A 23,685-nucleotide genomic window follows, 5' to 3' on the forward strand; every position below is an offset into this window, starting at 1 on the left:
TGTGGTACTCTAGCAATGTCAAAAATATTGAGAAAAGGGGGGGGGGTACAAGAGACATGAATGGTGGTACTGGGGGTGGGTAGAACGGGAAAGTGAAGCAAAAAAAAAAGAAGAAAAGCTTCAGGTTTCGTTTTCAGGCGGTACTGTTCCCGTCGATGATCCCATTTTCCATTATTATTTTCATGAAATTTATAAATAATGGAAAATGGGATCATGGATGCAATTTCCAAGTAAAGAAGCGTTCTTTAATTTTGTTATAATAAAAAAAAGCGGTGCTGTAATAATGCACGAGGCTTAATTTGTTTTTCCTGTGGAGATGTGTGGAGATTGTTCCTGGCTTGTTAGGTTTCTTCTCCTCATCTTCTCGGGATATAAGTAGATTAGAAGCATAGCCTGTATCTTCTCGGGATATAATTTCTCCCTGTGCACGTTACAGCTAAGAAGAATGGCAGCCGGTCAAGCTCCAGCTGAAGATGCCCACGCAACAGTTTCTCCAGCAGTGCAAGTACAAGAGCGCGATCACGCGGAGACCCAGTACACACACCACGACGACGGTTGCCTGGACCTGCTGCAGCATAAGATTAATGTGCCCGACCCAGCTCCTGCTGCTCTCGGCCCTCGCGGCAAGATCCAGATCAGACGAATCCATAACACCACCAGCCGCCAGGTCACCTTCTGCAAGCGTAGGAATGGGCTCCTCAAGAAAGCCTCCGAGCTGTCTGTTCTTTGCGATGCCGAAATCGGCCTCATCATCTTCTCCGCCACCGGCAAACTCTTCGAATACGCAAGCTCCAGGTACAATTCCTGCAAATTGAAGCTTCTCATATATTCTTGAAGGCGTCTCACTGCGCTACCCTGGATGTATAGGAGGCTATTTGCTAAAGTTTTCAGTGGTCATCTGTGTGTGCAAGCACCCACGCACGCGTATACATGTATATGCTCAATTTTCCATTTGTGTACGTACATCTTGCATGATACACACATGCATGTATGTGTATTTATATTATATATACATGTATTTATATGTATATTTACATACATACATACTTACTACTTACATGTATGGACGTATTTATGTGTATTCTAATGTGACTGAATCGAACCCTTGAGGAAAGAAGATCACGACGGCTTTTCATTTGAAGAAGGTGAGTACAAAAGATGTACGGAAGAAGACAAACCAATCGTTAGCTAGTTCTCGAGATCATCCTTCATGTCATGATTATCACAATATATCTTACCTTCATGTGCTTTGCTAGGGATTGATTTAAAAACTGGCCGTTTTTTCCCACCTTCTTGGTTGTAGTCGTTGTTGTTTCAAGAACTATCTCCACTCTAGACATGGCTCTAAAGTTGCCTTTCTCTTTACCTATGTAAGGATCTTCCATAGGCATATCTCGTTGTTGTTTCAAGAACTATCTCCACTCTAGACATGGCTCTAAAGTTGCCTTTCTCTTTACCTATGTAAGGATCTTCCATAGGCATAGCTGTAAAGGCTCTACAAGATTCATAGAGGCAATGCAAAGATCGAAGGTCTTGAAATTTCCATCAAGGACTCTCAAGCAATAACAATGGCCACCCATCCTGTGTGATGCGTGTGCTAAATTGTAGGATAATCTCGTGGATACATTAGCATCACTTATACCAATGACTCTAAAATTCTAGTTAAGTGTGTGTTTACCTAGTAATCATACCAAAAGGCTATAAAATAATTTGTGCGTATCAAATAGTTACCTTGTCCTTGAGTAAGATTACAAATTTACCTTTTTCAACAAACAAGATTCATATGTTGAGGAGCACTTTAACTTTGATATTTTAAGGAGCTAGAGTAAAAAACACTCGAGTCTAAGGCATATCATTTGACTACCCTTTATAAGAAGTACGATCACAAGCAATTTCCTAACTTGACTTTCTTATGCTTAAAGGTAGCTTTCAATGCAAGTCCTTGATTAGGAAAAAGTCCAAAAAAATAAGAATCAGTTTACTTGATAGAAGCTATTTTGGATAAAACTTAAATTTTAAAAAGAACTTCAGATACTCTTCAAACACTTAATTCTATTTATTAACTACTTTGGCATGTGTGTAGTGTCCATGCATTCACACACCCACATCTACATGCATACATATACACATGGAGATGCGTTAAAACTCAAGTGTGGTTTTCTATTTTGGAGAGTAATCAAAAAAATAGTAGGATAGCTAAGATGTGTGGCTAGCCATGGCTCCTAACACAAAAAGTCATGGTTTAGCTTTGCAGAATGTTTTAAAGAAAATATGAATATGCTATTTAATTAGCCTTTTTTGTTGTGATCATTCTATATGTATGGATCATGAAGAAGCTTGAAGACTAAGTGATAAGGAAACAAAAGAGCACAGTTTGATTTTGAACTTGATAAACTAAAAGTACATTAAGAAAAGTTTGAGCTCATTTCGGGACCCTCTAAGGATTTCACATGAGAATACTCTTTAAAAAATGAGGGCATGGAAAATTTTCAGCAAATTAGCTCTAAATCTGGTAGAGTTTGCATTTTCAGAGCCTACTCTCTGAGAGCTTTCCGATGATATATAGTATGATGGGGGTTGGACATTGGAAAGGAAAGGTACCGAGAATATTCCTTTCTTCTTACCGTGGGTGAATCTTTTGGGAGAAGAAAAGAATCTTCTCGGTACCTTTCCCTTTCCATATCCAACTCCTATCATGCTATATATCATCGGAAAGCTCCCAGAGAGAAAGTTCTGAAAATGCAAACTCTGACATATTTAGAGTTGATTTGCTGAAAATTTTTCATGTTTCCATTTTTAAAGGAATATTCTCATTTGATATCCTCAATAGTCCCAAAATGAGCTCAAACTTGCTCTAATGTGTATGTGTACTATTAATGATCTTGATTAATAAAGATATTTCATCTTCATCTTTGCGAGGAAGATCCTAATCTTGCTAAACATATAGAATGACAAAAAATTAATATGATTTTGCAAAACATTTTTGAGACTAAGCTTTGATGTGGGCAAATAAATCATGGTATCAATTGACTCACTATGCATATCCAAACTTTAGAACATTTAGGAATTGAAGTAAGAACCATATTATCTATCCAACTTAATGGAACTCTGGGTCTCCAATATTTATATGCATATCTAAACTTTAGAACATTTAGGAATTGAAGTAAGAATTGTATTATCTATCTAACTTAATGGAACTTTGGGTCTCCTTAATATCTTTGATAACCTAGCTTATATAAGCCCGAGGGGGTCACTCGTAAATATGTAAGTGTAGCATGTGGGTTGAACAAAAGGGATTTTTAAAATCTATTTTTTACACATTTTTTTACATCGAGAAGGGTACCATTTAAAGGAGACATTTACAGGTTGAATAGAAAAATGTATGTTTTATTCATGAAAATTTCATAGATAAGGGATTTTTAAAATATTCCTTAAACGCACGTGATACTGAAGGTTTACTTACATTGAAACTCCCGAGCATATAAGTTGATTTTTATTACATTAATGATACATTTGTTTCCTACAACTAATATTTTGATAATGGTATCAAGAAAAAAATGTAATATCATGAAGAGTCTTGATTATTACTTTTAAAAATTCTAAAAGAAATTTAAATTTTGGTTTATATTAAAAAGTTAAACTTTGAAAGGACCCATAAAAAGTTCTATACTTTGTCAAAGTAAGGATGAAAAATAAGGTAAGACTTAAAGTTTTAGAGTGCAAGTTCCTAGTAGCCTCTAGTGACCATACATCTTTGATTTAAAATATTTATCAAAATAAGGCAAGACTTGAAGTTTTAGAGTGAAAGTTCCTATTAGCCCTTAGCATTTATGATATATGGTGTTTTTTAATGTTAACAAGTCTGTCTTTTCCTCCTTGTAGGTTTGTCAAGTATTATTAACATCCATGAAAAGAGCAAATACACGTCTCTAAAATAACATTTCTTATCTAATCTTTATCTAGAAATCTCTTGGCCGAGTTACTTTTTCATAGTCAAAACGAGATATTAGGCTCTCCAATTAAGATTTTTTAGGCCCTCTTTCTATGTACTACTATGTCCCTAATGTTGTGGAACTTAAAAGTATTTAGGAACATGCCTTATATCTTCCTCGCGAGGCTCTGAGATTTCTTTGAGATTAGTTGCCTCTACCTTGATCATGTTGAGTTTTCATCTAGTGGTGTGATAGAGCTTGACTTGATTGGAGTTACTAAGTCCCTTGTCACCTTTTGTGGCCACTATCTTAACCAAAAGAGTGATCTTATTGAGGGTATCTTAGTGTCGGTCTCATGTAAATCAACAACTTAGACATAACAAAGACAATGAAGATCAATTGGTATGCTGCTACAAAAGACTTGATTAGGGCTGATGCACAAGAGCAGGTGATTGTGTAGAATACATGCCAGCAATCATAGTCATTGAGTGGATCGAGAGAGACTTCATCACCTGGATTATATATGCAAGCTATGTAAAGTCTTGTATGGCTTGAAGCAGGCATCGAGAGCATGACATGATAAGATTGCATAATATCTTATCACCATTAGCTTTCATATGGAAAATGCTAATCATGTATTCTATGTGAAAAAGAGTTATAAGAGCAGTGGTTATCACACTATCTATGTGGTTGACGTGATTGTTGGGGATGACAATGAAGAGAAAGTTGAGAATATAAAAGGTCTCTTGAAGAAGAAGTTTGATATGAAGGATTTGAGTGAGCCAAAATACTTTCTTGGCATTGAGATCATCAAGACATCTAAGGCCACAAAGACAGTATGCATTGTACATGTTTTCCAAACATGATATGGCTAGCTATAAGCCCATTTTGGTACCGTTGGATCAAAATGGAAAGCTGAGTGTAAATGTCGGTGAGTTTTTGGAGAATGACACTATCTATAAGAAGATAGTGGGCATCTTGATCTATATGATGATCCACGCCATACATGAACTACATAGTTAGGTTAGAGAGCCAATTTATGTAACTTCCCCTCAGAGTCCGCATTTGTATAGTGTGAGGTTCACACTACGTTATGTGACATCCACAATTGATTATGAGGTTGGTATATAAAATTGTTGCACGTATATGGATACGCTTATGCAAATTGGTTAGTAGCATCTTGGACAGAAGATCTACCAGAGCAAGCAAGTTAATATTTGGTGTTACATGAAGCAACAAGAAGCATCCAAAAGTAGTAGAGAGGAAGAGTATAGGGCTGATACGATGGCCAGTAAGTCAATATTTTCCTTTGGGAGTGGTGGTGTATGAAGCAGCAAGAGTATCCAACAATAGTAGAGAGGAAGAGTATAGGGATGCTACGATGGTAACATTTGAGGTGTCTTGGTTACTTAAGCTACTTGGAGACATAGTGGTTGCGTACTTTAGGTACGATGTGGTACGGTACAGTATGCTTATGAGTACGTAAAGTGTGCATCAAGATAAGTACTTTAAGTACGTTTACTATTTTAAATTAATGTATATATAATAAAAAACATATATTATAAACCATTCATAATTTGGCAACATTGGTACACAAAATTGCGCAAAAAATAATTGAATTCAAACATCTATCCTCTACAAATGTCAAATGAGCTACGAGCATACAACATGAAGTCCTATTGAATCTGAAATCCTAGTACAAATGCCAATAGTCATATGGCCGCCACAAAATAATGACATCATACATGTTTGATCATAAATCATGAAATTACAAGGCTAGTTGCTAGTAGCTATAAGCTGAATATGTGACTAGTCAATGGTCACTACTAAAATAAATATTGATATGCTAACTACTAACTAGTAAGAGCGACCAATCACCACAAGGATACTAGCTAATAAATCAAGTCTCATGAGTCACCACTCACTCATCATCATCTAAAACTAAAGATGAGGATGATGAGTAGTCTCCATCTGTGAGGAGATTCCCATCAAAATCATATAGCGGCTCCTCTCGCTTCACCACATCACCTTGTACATCAGTACACCAGACATCTCCTCAACAATGGTAGAGGGTCCAGGTCTCTCCTCTGGAAGAGTCAGTAGCTAGTGCTCTCAATCACCTCTACAGGTTGCTCTGGTGGCTCTCCCTCTTGAATGTGCACCAAGAGTGTCATGTGCAAGCCATGCACTGGCTAATCCCAAAGCTAATCCTGAAGAGGCAACCAATAAAAGAACTAGACTTGAATCTGATTTTGGAGAAATTGTTGTTGCTGATATGGGCATGTGACTTGTGGAAGACAATGGAATGTTGTTGGCTAGCGCATGAAAGCTTTGAAGACCTGTCGGCCTCAGTATTTTAGAAAATACTTTGTTTGGGACCTAGCCAACTAGCAATTGGCTAGTCTACTAGGACTTTCGAAGGCCTATGAAAGGCATTAGTTGCTCATCGTTTAGACCATTCAGACGAGCATTGGGCTGAGTCTTAGAGATAGGCCTAGATTAGCGTTTACACCTTTTCATGAAGGCATCCAAGGGCTACAAGATTGTATGTATCTTTTTGTAATATAGAATATGATGAATACTCAGCTATCGCTCTCTCTCTCTCTCTCTCTCTCTCTCTCTTTTGTATGTGTTTTGCATCATCATGTTCCAGGTTGGTGTTTAGGGCTGAAAGAAGACTCCCAAATATTTTGCATGTGACACTACACCTTGGTGCCTTTAGTGATGGAAGGTAAACTCTGCTGAGCTAAAGATGTGAGGGAAGTGGTCATGAGAGCTCGAGATTGAGCTTGAGTGACTCGTCTATCAATGTCCTTAAGCTCACTATGAAAGTATCTATATATCTCCTCTAGCTCATCACTTACTACGTCACTCTCCTTGACATGTTGCTGAGCTAAAGACATGAGGGAAGTAATCATGAGAGCTCAAGATTCAACTTGAGTGACTCGTCTATCAATGTCCTTGAGCTCTCTGTGAAGCTGTCTATATATCTCTTCTAGCTCATCACGTACTATGTTACTCCCCTTGGCATGCTCGTGAGCTAAAGATGTGAGAGAAGTGGTCATGAGAGCTTGATATTGATCTTGAGTGACTCATCTATCAATGTCCTCAAGCTCTTTGTGAAGCTATCTATATATCTCCTCTAGATCATCACATACTATGTCACTCTCCTCGGTATGTTGCTGTTTGCGATGCTCGAGCTCCTCAACATCGACCTACATATTATGTATTCACTAGTAGTTATTAGTGACTAGTCACTTTAAACTTTTTTTTAAAAGTACGTGTATAAAAATCATGGTACCAGTACGATACGTATTGAAAGTATTGAACGGATGAGTATAAGTACAGAATGTAACTATGTTTGGAGATATGGAGTTGCATGTCATCCATTGAAACAACCTTAGTAGAAGACAATTGACCAAGAACCCAGTGTTTCATGCATGGATAAAGGTCCATTATCTCCTTACCAAAGAGAATGAGATGTTGATCTCATATACATGAGCACAGAGACCTTTACAACATTGGTGCATTTGGTAGTTGACACGATAGATCTTCGCTGATGATTCTACAATTAAAGTACACCTACCTAGTCTAACTGAGTTATAGGATACTTGTCATGCCAACTCACCTACTTAGCGTGTTTACATTATAGATCGATTGTACATAGTACTCAGTAATTATGTTGGTTTTCATCACTTATCTTTTGTAGACCTATTTTGAGAGCAACAAGGAAAAAGGTTTCAGTCTCTTTTGAGACCTCTTTTCACTCTCTCTCTACGTGTCTTATGCATTGTTGTGATGTGTATATGTGCTTGCAAGAGCTTAAGTCTCTCCTCTCCTAATATTTTCATATACAGTGTATATGTGAGGTGAAAAAAAGAAGAAAGAACCTGCCTCTATAGCCCTTCCACCTCCCAAACTTGGAAAAACTACCACGAACGGGGCACCACCAGCCACCGGCTGGAAAACTCTCTCAACATTCGCCACCCACCCACACCATAAGACAGCTCAGAACCATGAAGGACAGATGATCATTCAACAAAAAGATACACAACACCATACACTCTGTATAAACACAGCAAATACACCAAAGACCAGGACTCTGGCCAGGATTTACTGCCAAGGGAATACACCCTTGCGTCTGACGACCAAGCCTCTGTTTCCCAATCCCTGTAATCTCCAGAGGGCGCCCACACCAGCAACCCTTCTTCACTTCCTCTGTAGCCTGGCTACTCTTTGTCTGCTGCTACCTGCCAATTGTCGTAGGCGAGCCCCATTGTCTCCAGCCCACACATCAGCACCACTTCTGCATCCAACACACACAAAAACCCAAGGCTCTCTCTCTGGTCAGCATCCACGCACTGCCTGCAATCACCGCCCACACAAGACCAGCTACTCTCTCCAGAAGGCGCCCACACCAGCTAACCTTCACTCAGCAGCTCCCACTCTCTGTATGTCGTGACCAGCACTCTCACCAACCACCAGAGCCTCGCACAATCCTCAACACCACAACCCACTGCTCACCGCCGCAGCATCCTCAGAAATCTAGCCCAAAGCCACATCTCACGTACCCTGTTCCTTCCAAACAGCAGCCCTCTCTGCGCTGTCTCTCCAGATGCCCACACTAGACATTCTCCCAAGAGACCTGCAGCCTTTTCTGTACTCTCACCAGCCCCTCTATATCCAACACACAAGGCCCACACCAGCCTTTCCTTCTTCTCACATGGCTGTACTCCAGCCCTTTAGTTGTCTCCACACAAGGCCCACCACCTCTGCACTCTTGATGGCTGCGCACCCTTCATCTGTCCTCGCCAGCAGCGCCTCACACTTGCGCTTCGCAGCTGCGCCTCTTTGCACCAACTCTACGCTGTCAGCCAGCCGTCGCCTCCACTCTCCAACCTGCAGTGCCTCACACTAAACCATACGAGGCCCCCACACACAAAGGGCAGCCACTCGCCTGCACCTCAGGCTCTTCACTGTTAGCAAGGCGACAACCCCCCTGGCGTTGCAGCCCACTCGCAAGGCGACGACCCACTTCTCACGCCTGTTGCACTCTTCGCCCGATCGCCTCTACTACAACAGGGCGACCTTCTTATCTTTTTCGCCAGCCCCTTACTGCACCCGGCTCCCTTCAAAACGGCCGCCTTCCTGTCTGGCGTCTCAAACCATACACGCCTCTGCTCCCTTGATACGTAGGGCCTCCTCACCGTTTTTCAGAGCGCCTGTCACCTTCTCGAAGCAAAGCTGGCCGCCACCTTTTCCTTCCATGTGGCCTTCTAAATTGGCCATATTATATATATTTTATTTTATTTTTAAAAGCCTCCAAACCACCAAGTAATGGCCACCACTACTATTACAAGAGCCCCTTCCCCTTATACTTTTCCAGAAAATACCACCGCGCCGAATCTTCCAATAAATGCGAGAGTTGCCTGCATCCTCGTCATCAACATCATTATCATACTGAATCCGTCAATTCTCCAGTCGGTACCCGGCTTTTAGCAACCACCGGCACACCATACTGATGCAATAAAACTCCCAGATCACCAGCATTTTCTCCCAAAAAAACACGTGCATATTCCAGCTCACAACCAAAACACTCGGCCTGTACACTTGCCAGGGCATTCAGGGCAAATTTTATTCACACACCACACGCACCATATGTACACTGACCAAAAAATCCTCTCAGATTTTAGCCTGACAGTATACAAGGAGTATATTTATAGGTTTCCTTTGTATAGGGGTTATAAAAAATATGCAAGGATAAATGTATTATATATACATTAGATCCTTTTGTAAAAAGGAGTTTGTATATAATAGAGGGTCCTTTAAAATAAGTGACAAATTTAAAAAGGCGATATATATAAGTGCTTTAAGGCACGTGATATGGACATTTCTTGAGAGTGATTGTGTCCTAAGTGATAAAGCATTCTCGTCCACCTAATGAGGGTGTTCTTCAAACACCACACCATGACAATGTCTCTAGGTTGTATAATTGGTAACACTTTAACTCCAAACTATATCCCAAAGAGATACTATTTCTACTTTTGGAATCCACTTGGTCCTAGTTGAGTCTAGAACATGCAAAAAATAATTAGTAACCCTTTGAATCCATATTGTATCCCAAGAAGATACACCTCCTACTCTTTGAATCCCAAGAAGATACACTTGCTTTTAGATGAGTCAAGAATATGCATAAAATAATATTCATATCCAAATGTCTTGAAATATGTAACTCAAAGTTTCTTACTCAAATAAGATTCTTAAGGTATCATGCCTTTACGTAACTCTTGTTATTAAGGATATGCATTTTAAACTACCTCGGTCCAAAAATGAAACATGTATTCATTTTTTATTAAGCATAATCTCTACAACTATAAAATATTGATGTTACCTCTCCTCACTACTCTTTTTTAAACTTCTTCCACCTTTTTTTTAGTCTTTTTTGTATTACTCTCTACCAAGTTATGCCATATTTTGACTTTTTCAAAAGCTTTAGCCTTATCCTAAAGAAAATAGATCCACATCTTCCTATTAGAGTCATCGATCACACAGCAATAATAAGAATTAAAACAAGCCACCCAATGTGGTGGTTGACATTTTACCAACAAAGACCTACATGTATAAGCTCTACATGAGCCTTTGCATAATTCTTCCTTTCTTGTGGAAATCCTAATGCTGCTTTCCCATCTTATAAGCTTCACATATATTTGACATCTCAAAAAATGTTGGTAGATGTGCCACAATCCTAGACCTTTGCATCTCCTTTAAGACTACAAAGCTCATGTGTCCAAATCTTTCATGTCGTAGCTTGCTTGTCTTGATATCAACTCGAGCTATGAAAGTTGATAGCTCATACAAGTCATTGTGTCAGATTCCTCTCCCTATAAGATTTCTATCCCTATGACATTATGCTTGTGTTTATGATGAGAAGCTTCAAGTCAAGGTAAACTATGGACATAAAAATAAGCATTAGTTTTGTGTTGACGTCTACCACATAAAGGACATCAAACAACTTCTTAAAATCACCATTTCTAGAAACAAAAGAAATTGTACGGTATCCCCCATGCCTAGGAATCTGGCATCATTCTCAGCCGCTAGGATGGAATCTCCCTACAGACTTTATCATATGTTGGGACGCTCCAATATCGATGATCTATGAACCATCGACAGATTCAGAGGAATGTTCTACCTTTGCATAGACTTCTTCAATTATCATAAATAGCTCTAGTTTTTCTTCAACACTATTCTTGAACTCCTTCAAGGGCTTTAAAGTGGCTTCAAAGAGTCAATGCACCTGATTTCATCACATGACTAGGCTTCACATTAGAAACACTTTGCATTTGATTTCTTCTTCTCAGAAGCATTGGGTTTATTGGAGCCCTTCCTCTTTCTTTTCTTTGTCTTTATAGAGAATGCACTATTACTACCATCTCTATATTTAAAACACATCTACTCCTCCATAAGCATTGCACCAAAGTCCTCAAAATTAAGAAGCAGGTAGCCCAGTTACATGTTCACTGAAGTCACCAAATTGTCATATTTTAGGGACAACACTCAGCTGCACTTGCACATTATTTGTCTATGATATGAATTTGTATACTTCTCCTTTAGAATGCCTTTTTACTCTGTAAGTTGATTCTCAAGGTTTTGAATCCTTGTCTTAGTCCTTGTTTCATACTGGTTCTAAGAACTTGCTATGCTTCAAAAGCTATGGTAATATGTTGAATCACGATCATCATCAAAACAATGACTCTATTGACGATGACAAATAGCATTTTTGTGTTCCTTTGCCTCTATGCCAAAGCAAGAGAGGGATTTGACACTATGGTTTATAGTGGATCTACCAATGTGGCATGATTTGTACTAGATCTATTAGATCTTGAGTAGACTTTTCTTTGCATAAACCCATCTTATGGTTTTCTAGAGCTTATAGGAATCAATAATAAGACTAATCTTGAACTTCTATAGAGTTTAGTTTATCTCATTCAACTATCCATCATCGCATGGTGGAGGTATGAACAATTGTGTTATTTGAAAGTTTAGACATTTCTCTAGATATGTCTTCAAAACTTCCAAAAAAACCTTTTCCTAGAGCTTACACCAAGTTTTAAAAAAAAAACATAGTGGTAGAAATGAGAACTTTACAATACAAAGCATTGAATTGCAAGATGAAGTAGAGAATAATGCTTAGTGTCACACAGCTCATGCTCCTCCTCTTTAGGCTCAGATTTGTGGACTCTTAGGTTCCCAGTCATCCAGTCAGATAAGTCTCTCCAAACTTGATAAATTCATTGTAAAAGAGAACCTATTGTTGAGACTTGGTCTTCTAAAGGATAAGAAGGTTGTGAGGCATGCTATGTCCTTCGTGTAATATTCCTGCTCATTTAGCTCATACTTGTTGAGATATTGAGATCAACTAGTGCTTTGGATATTGATGGGCCACCTAGGTAATAGTTTTTGCACTTCTACCATTCTCATGGTTGGTGAGATTATGGTTGATATGATACCAATGAAAAACATACAATTTGATAGCCATATTTAGATTACTAGAGTATGACATAGGTATAGTGCCAACTCATATAGCCGGGTTCACACCATGGAGTGATCATTGTATGTCATAGAAGGAGAGTAATTTCCCTTATATTATATACTCTTATCTCTTTATGTTAAATGGTTGTAGAGAAGAGAAGAAGATATAAGAAAATTCAGCTTATCCATCTATCTTGTATCTTGCTCTTTGTTGTGTGTCCATGTTTGCTTGCAAGGAACTAAAGCTCTCTCTCTCTCTCCCTGAATTCTCTTTATGGTATCAAAGCTCTAGTTTGTGTAAGAGCTATAGAGGCAAGAATAAGGCAAGCAAGGAAGAGGTACATGGGTAAAGGTATGTCCATATCTCTCCATCTTTGATTTTGAAGCAACACCTTTGGTAGCTGTGAGAGCTACAGGAAGATAAGGAAGTCATTATATCAAATTGAGGCATCCTCCTGGATGAAGGAAGAAGACCATATTATGTGTAAGAAACTTTGTTAATTGAGTTATTACACATTTTGGCATGATTAAGGCATGCTTCACGTCCTATTTTAACTTTACAAGTTTCCTAGATACTCTCTTTAAATGTTGATATTGACTGCCTATGTCCAATTTTTGGTTTACTGCAAAGTTACAACAAACATTTCATTGGAGGATAGTTCGTGTAGACAATCTAAGTGTTACTGTATTAGTGAATGTATGTACATGTGATTCGTTCATATCTTGCCCGGAGGGGAGAAGAGGGAGGGTTCAACAAAAATATGTAAGATAGCATGTGAGCTCAACAGAAGGGTTTTTTTTCTCGTGGAGTTACAAAAAAAAATTTACATACATAAGGGAATTTTTAATTGAAATGGTGAAAATTTTGATACATAAGGAGAAGTGTTACAAAAGGATTGATTTTAATATTCAAAAATCTGTAAGTAGGGGGTTTTTTAAATATCCTTTCAATGCACGTGCTATATATGGGGTTAGTACAGTGACCCCCCTTTGAGGTTCACATATAGTGGCATTATAGTAAGTTTACATATAGTGGCAATATAACAAGTTCATATATAGGTATTAGTGAATGTATGTATATCTCACTAGCTCATATATAGTGGCAGAGAATCTAAGTGTTTACAAGTGTTGTTGAATGTATGTGTGTGAACTGATTCACTTGTAGTGGCATTATAACAATTTTCTAGTACCACAATGTTAGAGATTGCAAGTTTTCTCTATATGTGCATAAGTTTTTTCAAACACTATTTAATAATCAAGAAATCATGTTTGACAATCGACCATCCCGAATTGTGAGCGAGAAGCTAGATAGGAATAGCTTCCAAGCATGAAAGTGATTACTAATTTCCTTATGGGAAAAAGATATTCGGAGTTCATCATAGATTATAAAAAGGAAGCCAAAGATTGGGGAAGAAAATACCACCTCTCGACAAATGCAAGCATATAAAGCATGGCTTGAAAGTGCTAGAAAGATGTTATACTAGTTATTTGTGAGTGTGGCATACTCTATGGTTGTGTATATACAAGATACGTAAACACCTAAGGAGACTTGGGTCACCTTATTGAAGATGTACAACACAAGTACCCAAGCTCAAAAGTTGCATAATGTGACCAGAGGAAAGCTAAGTATAAATGATTACTTAATGAATGTTAAATGGATTATAGGTGCCCTTGCTTCTATTGGATCTCTAGTAGATAATAATGATATGGTGTTCGTGACCTTCAATGGTCTTGGTAAAGAATACAACTTGTTTTAGAGCTCCATCAAGAGAATTTTCTTGATTTTCACCTTGTACCTACTAATGCTTCCATTTGAGTTAAATTCCAGTAGTACTAATGTCCCATGGGTTCCCTCTTAACTCCTTGAGTCACCTGATATAGGGTCTAATGAGAACTAAATCTCCTTTACTTAATCTAGAAATGGGTATCAAGCAACAGAGTTGGAGGCCTTCTGGATATTTACAAAATAGCAATGTATCTTTTTCTTCCATGCCCTATTCCCCTCAAAGTATGCCTATAGTTATGAGAGAGAGAGAGAGAGAGAGAGAGAGAGAGAGAGATTAAATTTAAAATTTTTATTTTGACAGGATGCAAAAGATATTTGAAAGACATGAAATGTGCTCAAGGATAAAGAGTGGAAATGTTATAGCGTCAAATACTGAGGTACAAAAATGTTACTTATACAAAGTGATTATGTTTTTTTGAGTTTTCAACCATAATATAAAGTATATTAAATTAAAAAATATATTTTTCCCCGTTGATATGAACTTGTTATATCTCCTTCTTACCCTTTCTAGAACTCTACACATTGACTATTTATGGAAGAGTATAATGTAACGTATCATGGGGAAACTTACCTTTCTCTCAAGTTTAAACCTCTTGAACTCTGTAAGCTCAATTAGGTGTTGAAGCTCTATTCTCCTACAATTTATCTTCTAAGTAGGAAATTTACTCCTCTCAACATGGATCAAGAATAGCATACCTCTACTCTAAGCTCTCACACATATACAACGAGCTACATAGTAACTAGATAGCATAAAATCATGATTAAAACTCATAACACAAAGGGGATTTGTGTCTTGCATTATGATAAAATCACTTGTATACAACTGGTACTTATTTGTGTTTGGGTACCCCCACAATTGCACCTTGTTCATACTTGGGTACCCAAAACTCAAAAGTCAACTAAATAGACGTTTGACATGGCTAGCCTTTCACAAAGATTAAATTTGCTGATATTGCCATTACATGGATAGCTTGGACATTTGTCTATACTACCATTACATATAACACTTATCACTTTCTCTCATGTGTAGCAGAGTGTAACTATAAACCCTTGGGATGAGGTTAACATCCCCCTTAATACATATAATGTTGTCCTTAGAAGTTTACCTATTGTTTGAAAGGAAAATCATCAAGAGTGTGTGAGCAGTAGTTCATGTAGTTCATGTACTTTTGCAACATGGAAGGAGTTTATTTAAAATATGGAAGTGTTATCCAAAATCCTATGTTAATAATATCTTCAAAAGTTTGTGCATGTATGGAGGTGCGAGGAGTGTAGTGGATGTTAGTAATACCTGATTACTCTTAGTTCTAGACCTTTGTTCTTATCAAATTATAAGTTGTTCATCAAGAAAAATGACTCAAATTTTTATTTAAATTAGTGGCCGATACACCACGGATATCTTTAGAAACCTCCAAGTTGCAACAATAACTTGATTGATTATACTCTTCCATGCCTTAATGATAAAAAGGATACGTTGAAAGGTGCAAGTTGGAAAAATGGGAAGTTGTAACAAAAGCATGAATTCTTCTTCTTCTCACCACAAAACTCCAATGTTGGTTTATACCTATGTTATATTGGCATGTAGCATGGATCTAATCCCCTTGGAGCATGCATCTAAGACTTATATTAGCTTCATTTTTTAGGAAATACTTGTCATTCTATATTTATCTTGGCTATATTTCATAGTTTTTAATGAGATGAGGATTCTCTTTATCTTGTTTATATCTATGTACCATCATCTCTATGTCATCCTCTTATGTGTGTTGGATTCTTTTGCCTCTACATGTGATAGTTGCACATAATTATCTAACTTGATTTCTAAAATATACTTCTAATTGTGTGTGGGCTAAATTTTAATGCTTTTCCACATTCTCCCTTAAGGTTCCTTTTTCACTGGTAAGTGGTAGCTCAATCATATCTAGCATTGTATGACATTCAAGGTTTCTACTAGGCTAAAAGTGTATGTGGCATCATGAAAGGATGTTACTCTAAACAAGGAATTGAGCCTTAACTTAGGATTTAGTATAATTTATTATATCAATATGGACCATGCTCTTGTCCTCATCCAAAGGTGTAGCTAGCATAACTTCTCTTTGACTTTTTTGGTTGTTGGAGCTCTTCGACTGTTGTTGCTAATGTCCCAAATTCTCTAGCTCGACCTTTAAAAATCATTATATTCGGTTATGCTGCCACTAAGTCCTCATGCTCTAAAGGATTAGTAGGAGGGACAATTGATAACAGTGAGGATGAGAGAGAGTTAATAGGCCTTAGGGGACTCACTTAAAAATATGTAAGTCTACTACGTGCGATCATTAGGAGGGGTTTTTAAACCAATATTTTGAGAAACATTTACAGAAATGTACTTACATAAAGGGGTTTTCAATGGTATTTTAAAAAGAACTTGTAAGTTTATAAAGAAAAAGAGATCATTATACTAAGTCAAAGTTCACAAAAGGGTATTTTTAATACCCTTTGAATGTATGTTGTATGTAGGTCTTCCTCAAAGTACACGCTCCCATGGAGTCAATGGTGGGGGAAGCATCAAGGTGGTTCTGACCATATGCATAAGTGTGGAGAAGACTTCTTGACACTCTAGCAACTTGGTCCTTCTCTCACAGAAAGGGGTGATGAGTCTAGCCACTTGTGTAGTTATTCCCTCCACCATCCCTTGTATGAGATAGCCTTACATCATTTCTCCTTTTTTTTCTTTGATCCTCGTTCCATTCAGAGATTCCATACAGAGGCAAGTTTTTATGTAGGATTTTGAGTTTTTTTTCTATTAACTAATAGAAGGACCTCGTTTTTGGAAAAACAACGTACACCCGCTGAGTAGTGGGAAAATAGAGGGTTAGTAGGTGAATAGTGATGAGGAAGAAAGAAATAATAATTACTAATATTTTCACTTACATGACCATTACGGGCCTCACCTTTCTTAGGAAGGTGAGATGGAAGAAGTCTTAAAGTTAGAGGACAAATTCAATGAGATAGGTAAGTTCTCTCTCTCTTTCTATTATTATGTTTCATCTTTATGGTCATAGGGGAAGTGTTGATAGAATCAAATAATATACGTACTTCTTGCTCATATTGACATGTGATTGTGGGGTATATGATCAATATAAAAGTCAAAAACTAAATATCATAAAATATTTTCTAAATAAGTATATATTCTATGATATAAAGCGAGAATACCCACAGGATAACATAATAAGAGGGAGGAGTAAGTCTGATAGGTTTCATAAGAAGATATTATGGAGGAGTAAGTTCTGATAGGTTTCATAAGCTTTGAGCTAACCTTGTGTTTTGAATAAATCATCAAAACTTTGTTGTAACTTTTGGAGGGAGGCTAGTTTGGAGAGGTTGGTGTTGAAGATAGTGGATTGGGCAAATGAATGTAGCATCCTCTATCAAAGATGGTAGAACTTTATAGCAATGCACACCAATATTTAAAATTTAGGATAGGGTGTAGAGAGTATGAGTACATACGTTAAGTCAATTGCAAAAATGAATCTCTAGCATCCTCTCCCTATATCATATCAAAGATGGTAGAATTTTGTAGCATTGCATATTGATATTTAAAATTTAGTTAAATTTCTATCTTAGTTATCTCCTTCTTTGTAGCATATAGCTTGCCATTTAGGTTCCTTAGTACCTTTTGATGGCATTTTTAGCACCACTTGGTGGCTTAGTACTCTTTTCACTATTGCCATCTCTTCTTACCTTTGTAAACATTGTTTTGAAGTGGGCCTTATTCCCTTAAAGTTTTCTTTTGCATAATCCTATAATACAGGAAGTACTTTTATATCTTAAACTTATTTGTTTGGCTTATTTTTCATTTCTTAAGCTTGTTTTTTCAATTGTGTAGTAGAGTCTTTATTTGTTCTGTTGCATTCTTTGCCATTTTAATCTTGTCTTGCATCTCATGAGTTGTTTGGGTCTCCTATAACCTTACAATCGTTTTTGAGAATTCTTCCTATAAATCCTATAGTTTCTATTTTTGGGGAGCCATTTCTTGCAAATCCTATAGTTGCTACTTTTGGGAAACCATTTCTTTTTGCAAATTCTATAGTTGCTACTTCTGCCACATTAAAAGATAAGGCATTGTTACACTATATCTCTCCAAATGCAATGGATAATGCTTCCCTTAACATGTTGTGGGAAACTTGATGGCATCCAAGCTCTTATCTTTGAGAACTCCATGTTGTTCTAGTGGTAGCTAGCACCATTCCTTTTTCTCCTTCCTCAAACTATCATTATAAGGATGTCTCTCCTCATACCAAGACACTTACTCCTCTCTACTCTCACACTCATGAGCACAAGCATAAGAGAAATGTGTACCAAGAATGAAGCTCTCTCCCCTTAACTCTCTCTCTCTCACACATCATAGACACAAGAGAGCAAGGAGATAAGGCTAAACTCAATTTGGTACAAAGGGGGATTGGGTCTTGCATTATGAGAATTTGTTATCTATACAATTGGCCCTTATTCACAGTTGGTTACCCAAAATGTTAAAAAAAAGAGCTAAATGATTATAAGATACATGGATTTGGCATTGCAAACCATTCTCATAATTATAACATTTATAGTACCATTTCATGACACTTATTGTGCTATATCTCTTGTAATGGAGAGATGCTAAGTTAACCTCAAAATCGGATTAATATGTCCCCTACCTATTGGAGATTCCATCCTTGGAATCTATTTTTGTAGGGCCGGTTGAACTATATGTTCTTTGTAGAAACTCTTTTTGGACCACAGGATGCAAAGAGTTCTATGGAGAAAGTAGAGAGACCTCCAAAAGTTGGCATGAATCATATTCTCAAAATTAGTATGCATGTATGATGGTAGACAATGTAGCCTATGCTAGTAGTACATGATACCACTATCGGAAGGCCCTGTGTTAAGATCAAAGCATGTCCCCTTTTGGTTATAGCTGTAGACATCATCTTGGATGTCAATGAGAAGAAGATCAATTAAAAAAATTACAGATAGCCTACTACAACTAGATCTAGGATTTCCCTCCATGCATGCACTGTGGTGAGCATAAACTACCATTGTTTGTTGAGAGTCTCAAATTTGTTATGCTCAAAGTAAGGAAAGTTGTAAAGGAAGTGTGAATCCCGAGCTTGACTTTACTTGAATTCTCTTTTAGTGAACCTTTTTTTTCGGAGCAATATAAATATATATTAATATACCAAGAAGCAATTACATCTCATATGCCAACTTGACAACCCTCAATTCCCATTCAAGATGTTACAAATCATGTTCCATCTCTCATCTTCAAATACAAAAAAAAAATCCCAAGAAATATGAAATCCGAGCTGAATGCATGCTTCGAGCAGAACCAATGAACCTTATTTTAATTGTCATGTATAATGGATCTATGCAAAGGTGCCATGGGGATACCCTGTAGATGGCAGCACATTGCCTTATGGCAAGGAATGGCACCACCGCCAAGCTTGCTATTGGATACCAAAGTTTTCCACTAGAATTTGGCTATCAGTGTTCATCTAGATTTCTTCATAATCTCCCCTTGACTCTATTGAATGCTCTTGCTTTCATCATTTATAAGCATGGGAAATCATAAATGTCAATGCATATTTCAAGAAAATTAGCAAGCCATGGGTTAGCGAGCCTTGAGATTCACACCACATTTGTACATAATGAATCATGTTGAGCCAACTACCCAAGCTTTGTTGCTTCTGGTTGATCCTAACTAACTAAAGGATATGGTAAACCTATAGCAACTCGGTTGCCATTGCATATGCTTCTACTTGTATAGGAATTGTGGGATCAAAAGGGGTTATTTGTAAGAGTTCTTGGTGCATGAGATGGGGTTTAAGTAATGGATTTTCTCATACTCTTCTATTGGTAGATCTAAAATTGGGTCGATGCAGTAATAATCCGCAACTTCATGACTTTGTTGAGTAGTAGGTTCGGCCTTTGGTTTGCCATCCAGGGGTTCCTCGAGGTCGAGAGTATTGGTGGGGAAATCAAAGGAGGAAGAGGAAAAATCACTCTTAGTTAGTGGTACATTACTGTCATCCTTGTTTTTACTATCATATATATTAGATATATAAGAGTGATTGGACCAAACACCAAGTAGGGGTTATAAAGAAATCATGAATTGCATGGAGGTCTTCATTCTCACTAATGATGTTAGTAAAGTATACAGATGTGCACAAATGATATCAAAAATTTTGAGAATGCCATAAGGGTAGTAAGATTTACTACTCTGGAGGACAAGATACTGGTATGTATCCCAGGCTTCTACTCACCCATGTGTGAGTATACAATTAAAGTTTTGTTGTATTTTAGGGAGAGGAGCAATAAAAGAATTAATGGTAGTAGGTTTCATGAGCTCTAGAAGCTCCTCAGATTCATTAAAGTTAGTTGGGTGTATGAGCAATCTACACCAATTGATTGAACATTGAGTACAATAAAGTGTAGGGGACATGTATATAGAGCTTGACCCTTCCTTAGCAAAAGAACCCCCATAAATATATCCACTATGACTATGGGATCAACCTATCTTGTGGTATTTTGTTAAATTAATGCCAAATCTCCTTGGGTTAGTTCCTCACTTAGATTTACGTTATATTGATAGAGAGAGAGAGTGTTAGTGAAATAAATAACAAGGTAAAGGTCTATGTGTAAGAGCCCCAGGAACCACTGTGGAAGGTCAACAAGGGGAGATTCTCTTTCCACTAGCTTACGGAAAGAATTATCATTGTCTTTGATCAGCTCCCTGGGGTAGCTTAGTTGTTGTTGGAGAGCTGCTACACCTAGGTTTCTTGGTCAGCTAAAACACTGGCTACCTCTATTTCTCTTTGTTGGTGGGCTTCAGAGAGTTATAGGTTCTGAGTGGCAAGGCCATATGTCTTCTTTGTGAGAATTTCCACCCTAATTTCGCTTTGTTGGCGGTGGGATTCACTGAGTTGTAGGTTCTAAGTTGTGAGGCTATCTCTCTCCTTTGTGAGGATCACCAAGTCGACCTATAGACCTTCTCTGGTTGTGTGTGCATCCAAATTTTGTTTATTTAGATGTGAGATTTAATGGCTTTGTGTATCATGATTACCTTTTTAGGTTGCAAGTCCTACAAGGATTCTCTGAGATCTCGGGCCTGTACTTCATAATTCTCGCAACCTTTAAGCTTGTTTTAGTAGCCTATAACTCCTCCTTTTCTTCTAGTGTTATAACAACTATTTTTGTGAGGCTTTCCATCTAGATTTGCAACTCTGTATGGTGGTCTTTTTTTGTGAGGCTCTCCACCTGGATTTGCAACTATGTATGGTGGTCTTTTTCATATATTACCTCCTACCTATGGTACTCCAACTGTGCAAGGAGTTCTTATACTTTTGTGTTAAGATTCTGGTGTCTCCTTATGCTTAATATCAATGTCCTTGAGACATTACTTGGGCATTTACCTTTCCTAGGGTACTAGCTTGTCTTTTGAACATGCGGTTGGTAGAGGCTTACATGTAGAAATTTCTCTCCATCATTTGGATTGATAAGATATTAAGGTCGAAGACATAGGCCTCCATCTCATAGTTTTCTCTTTCACCCTATTTCAAGTACTCTTTTACCCTATTGTACTTGTTTAGAGGTAGTGAGGAGGTAGTGAAGGAGACCCTTCTTGATCTCATGTATAAAAAACCTCCTTGATGTTGTGTCTATATCCTGTAGCTAGAGGGGAGGAGTGACTTAAATGATTCTTCTTTTTGCTCTTCTTCTCACTTTGGTCCTTTGCTACTAATTCCACCTCATTGCAAGAGCTGCTTTGAATGCTTTCAATCTGCTCATTCTATGACTCGGGTGTAGACACTTGGGCAATTAGTTCCTCCAACTAGAAAGTCTCATCTAAATCCCAAGGAGGTGCCACTTTTTTGTGTTTTTGTGGGGCAGAGGAGGTAGGATTCCCTTTTGGTTTTGTATGATGCATAACACCTCAAACTTCAGGATGGGCATGCTAGGGAGAGTGGCCTCTTCATGTATTTTCATGGTTGTGGGTTCTTGCAGAGATGGAGAAGGCAGTGGGTGGTGGGCTTCTTGAAACCTTGCCGGGTTTCTTGAAACCTTGCCTACCATACTTTCCTTCTCCTTTTCATGAGGTGGGGCCAAGGATGTTGGGAGAATAGAGATCGGTCATTAGGGGTTCGTATTGACTCTCTTATTCTTTGCATGTTCTATTGGCGGGGAGCCCAACTCAAGCATTGCCATCAAATCCTGTTACTCTACTAACACTACCAAATGCTCTTGTAATCACTTCTGGAATGCTTCTTTATCCAGGGAAATCTCTTTGATTATTGGGAGTGGCTCTCTAGAATCCCAGCAGTGTGGTTAAGCACCTATGTGAGGATATACTAGTTGACCACTTTGTTTCCATGCTTGACCAAGTAATGGGTGAAGTCCCTATGCAGAATGCTAGTCCAATCATCTTTGTCACCTTTGTGCAACGTGTAAACCTTGTGCACTATTGTATATGTTTGGCTTGACTTTCATAATCATTTATGGCACACTCAGCATGCTTTCTTTAGCTTTGGATCCTTGAGGGTAGAGATTTCAAGACCTTTGAACATTGTTAACTTTGTTGGCTGGGAAAATATCCAAGAAATCCAGCTTCTTTGAGAAGGGCGTGGGATTAGGAAAAAAGTTTGGTGCATGGCTTCCTGGATGAGTTTTTCTATCATCAATATTACCTTATTTGATCCATCTATGTTGGTGGTTGTTCCTCTTTTGGATCCTTGCTAGTAAGAGGTTAGGAATTTGGCATGACCTTGGTGTACACCTTGCATTGTACTTCCTCTACCCAACTTTTGACCCCTATTTGGTTAAGCTTCTCTTTTATCTCTGTGTTATTCTCACACTAGTTGCATACACCTAGGAGAGTGGTACTTAAAATATACATTTTTGTTCTCCACCATTGTCTTGGTATGGCTGAGTATGGTGCTGTTGCATTGATCCATGAGGGGCTTGAGGTAGCTAGTCTTTTGATGGAAAGGTCTGGCTACTTTTTCTTTGGCCTTCTTATTTGGGATTATACCATCTCCCTTTGAGGATAGTGGTGACCTGGGGTCCTTATAAAAGGGGTCAGGATTCACATCCTTACGTGCCATTCTACTAAAACAAAGACAGCTTTATCAGTTCACTGATTGGCAGGAGTACCATTTCTCGTGTTAAGAGTTTTGTTTGTTAGAATTTTGTGTTAGGATAAGTTGTGAATGTTAGCATAGAACTATTTGAGGGTATTAGAGGATGAATTATAGCTCTCTAGAATGACTTTAGCAGACTATAAAATCATGGTTTGATATACCTCATGGTCTTCACCCATTGGGAAGCAGTATCAAGGATTAAGAATTGGGACTATGCATGATGGTAATTGATTCGTGGTTTTGTACATGATTGTTGGTGACATGATTTTAGATAGATGACATGGAAATC

General features: G+C 37.9%; 1 protein-coding gene across 1 annotated transcript in view; it reads left to right on the forward strand.

The window, feature by feature from the left end:
- The first annotated feature begins 289 nt into the window (after nt 1-289).
- Nucleotides 290-23,685, forward strand: part of LOC147633172 (agamous-like MADS-box protein AGL11) — a 31,347-nt gene continuing 7,951 nt past the window's right edge. Inside the window, exons 1-2 of the mRNA XM_086805815.1 lie at nt 290-795; nt 14,549-14,624. Of these exons, the coding sequence (XP_086661941.1) occupies nt 446-795; nt 14,549-14,624 (426 nt within the window). The 5' untranslated portion in view covers nt 290-445. The remainder of the gene's footprint in view (nt 796-14,548; nt 14,625-23,685) is intronic.

Source organism: Cibotium barometz, chromosome 12 (genome assembly GCF_041138505.1).
Source record: "Cibotium barometz isolate CiBa-2024 chromosome 12, ASM4113850v1, whole genome shotgun sequence".
In the NCBI taxonomy this organism is placed as follows: domain Eukaryota; kingdom Viridiplantae; phylum Streptophyta; class Polypodiopsida; order Cyatheales; family Cibotiaceae; genus Cibotium; species Cibotium barometz.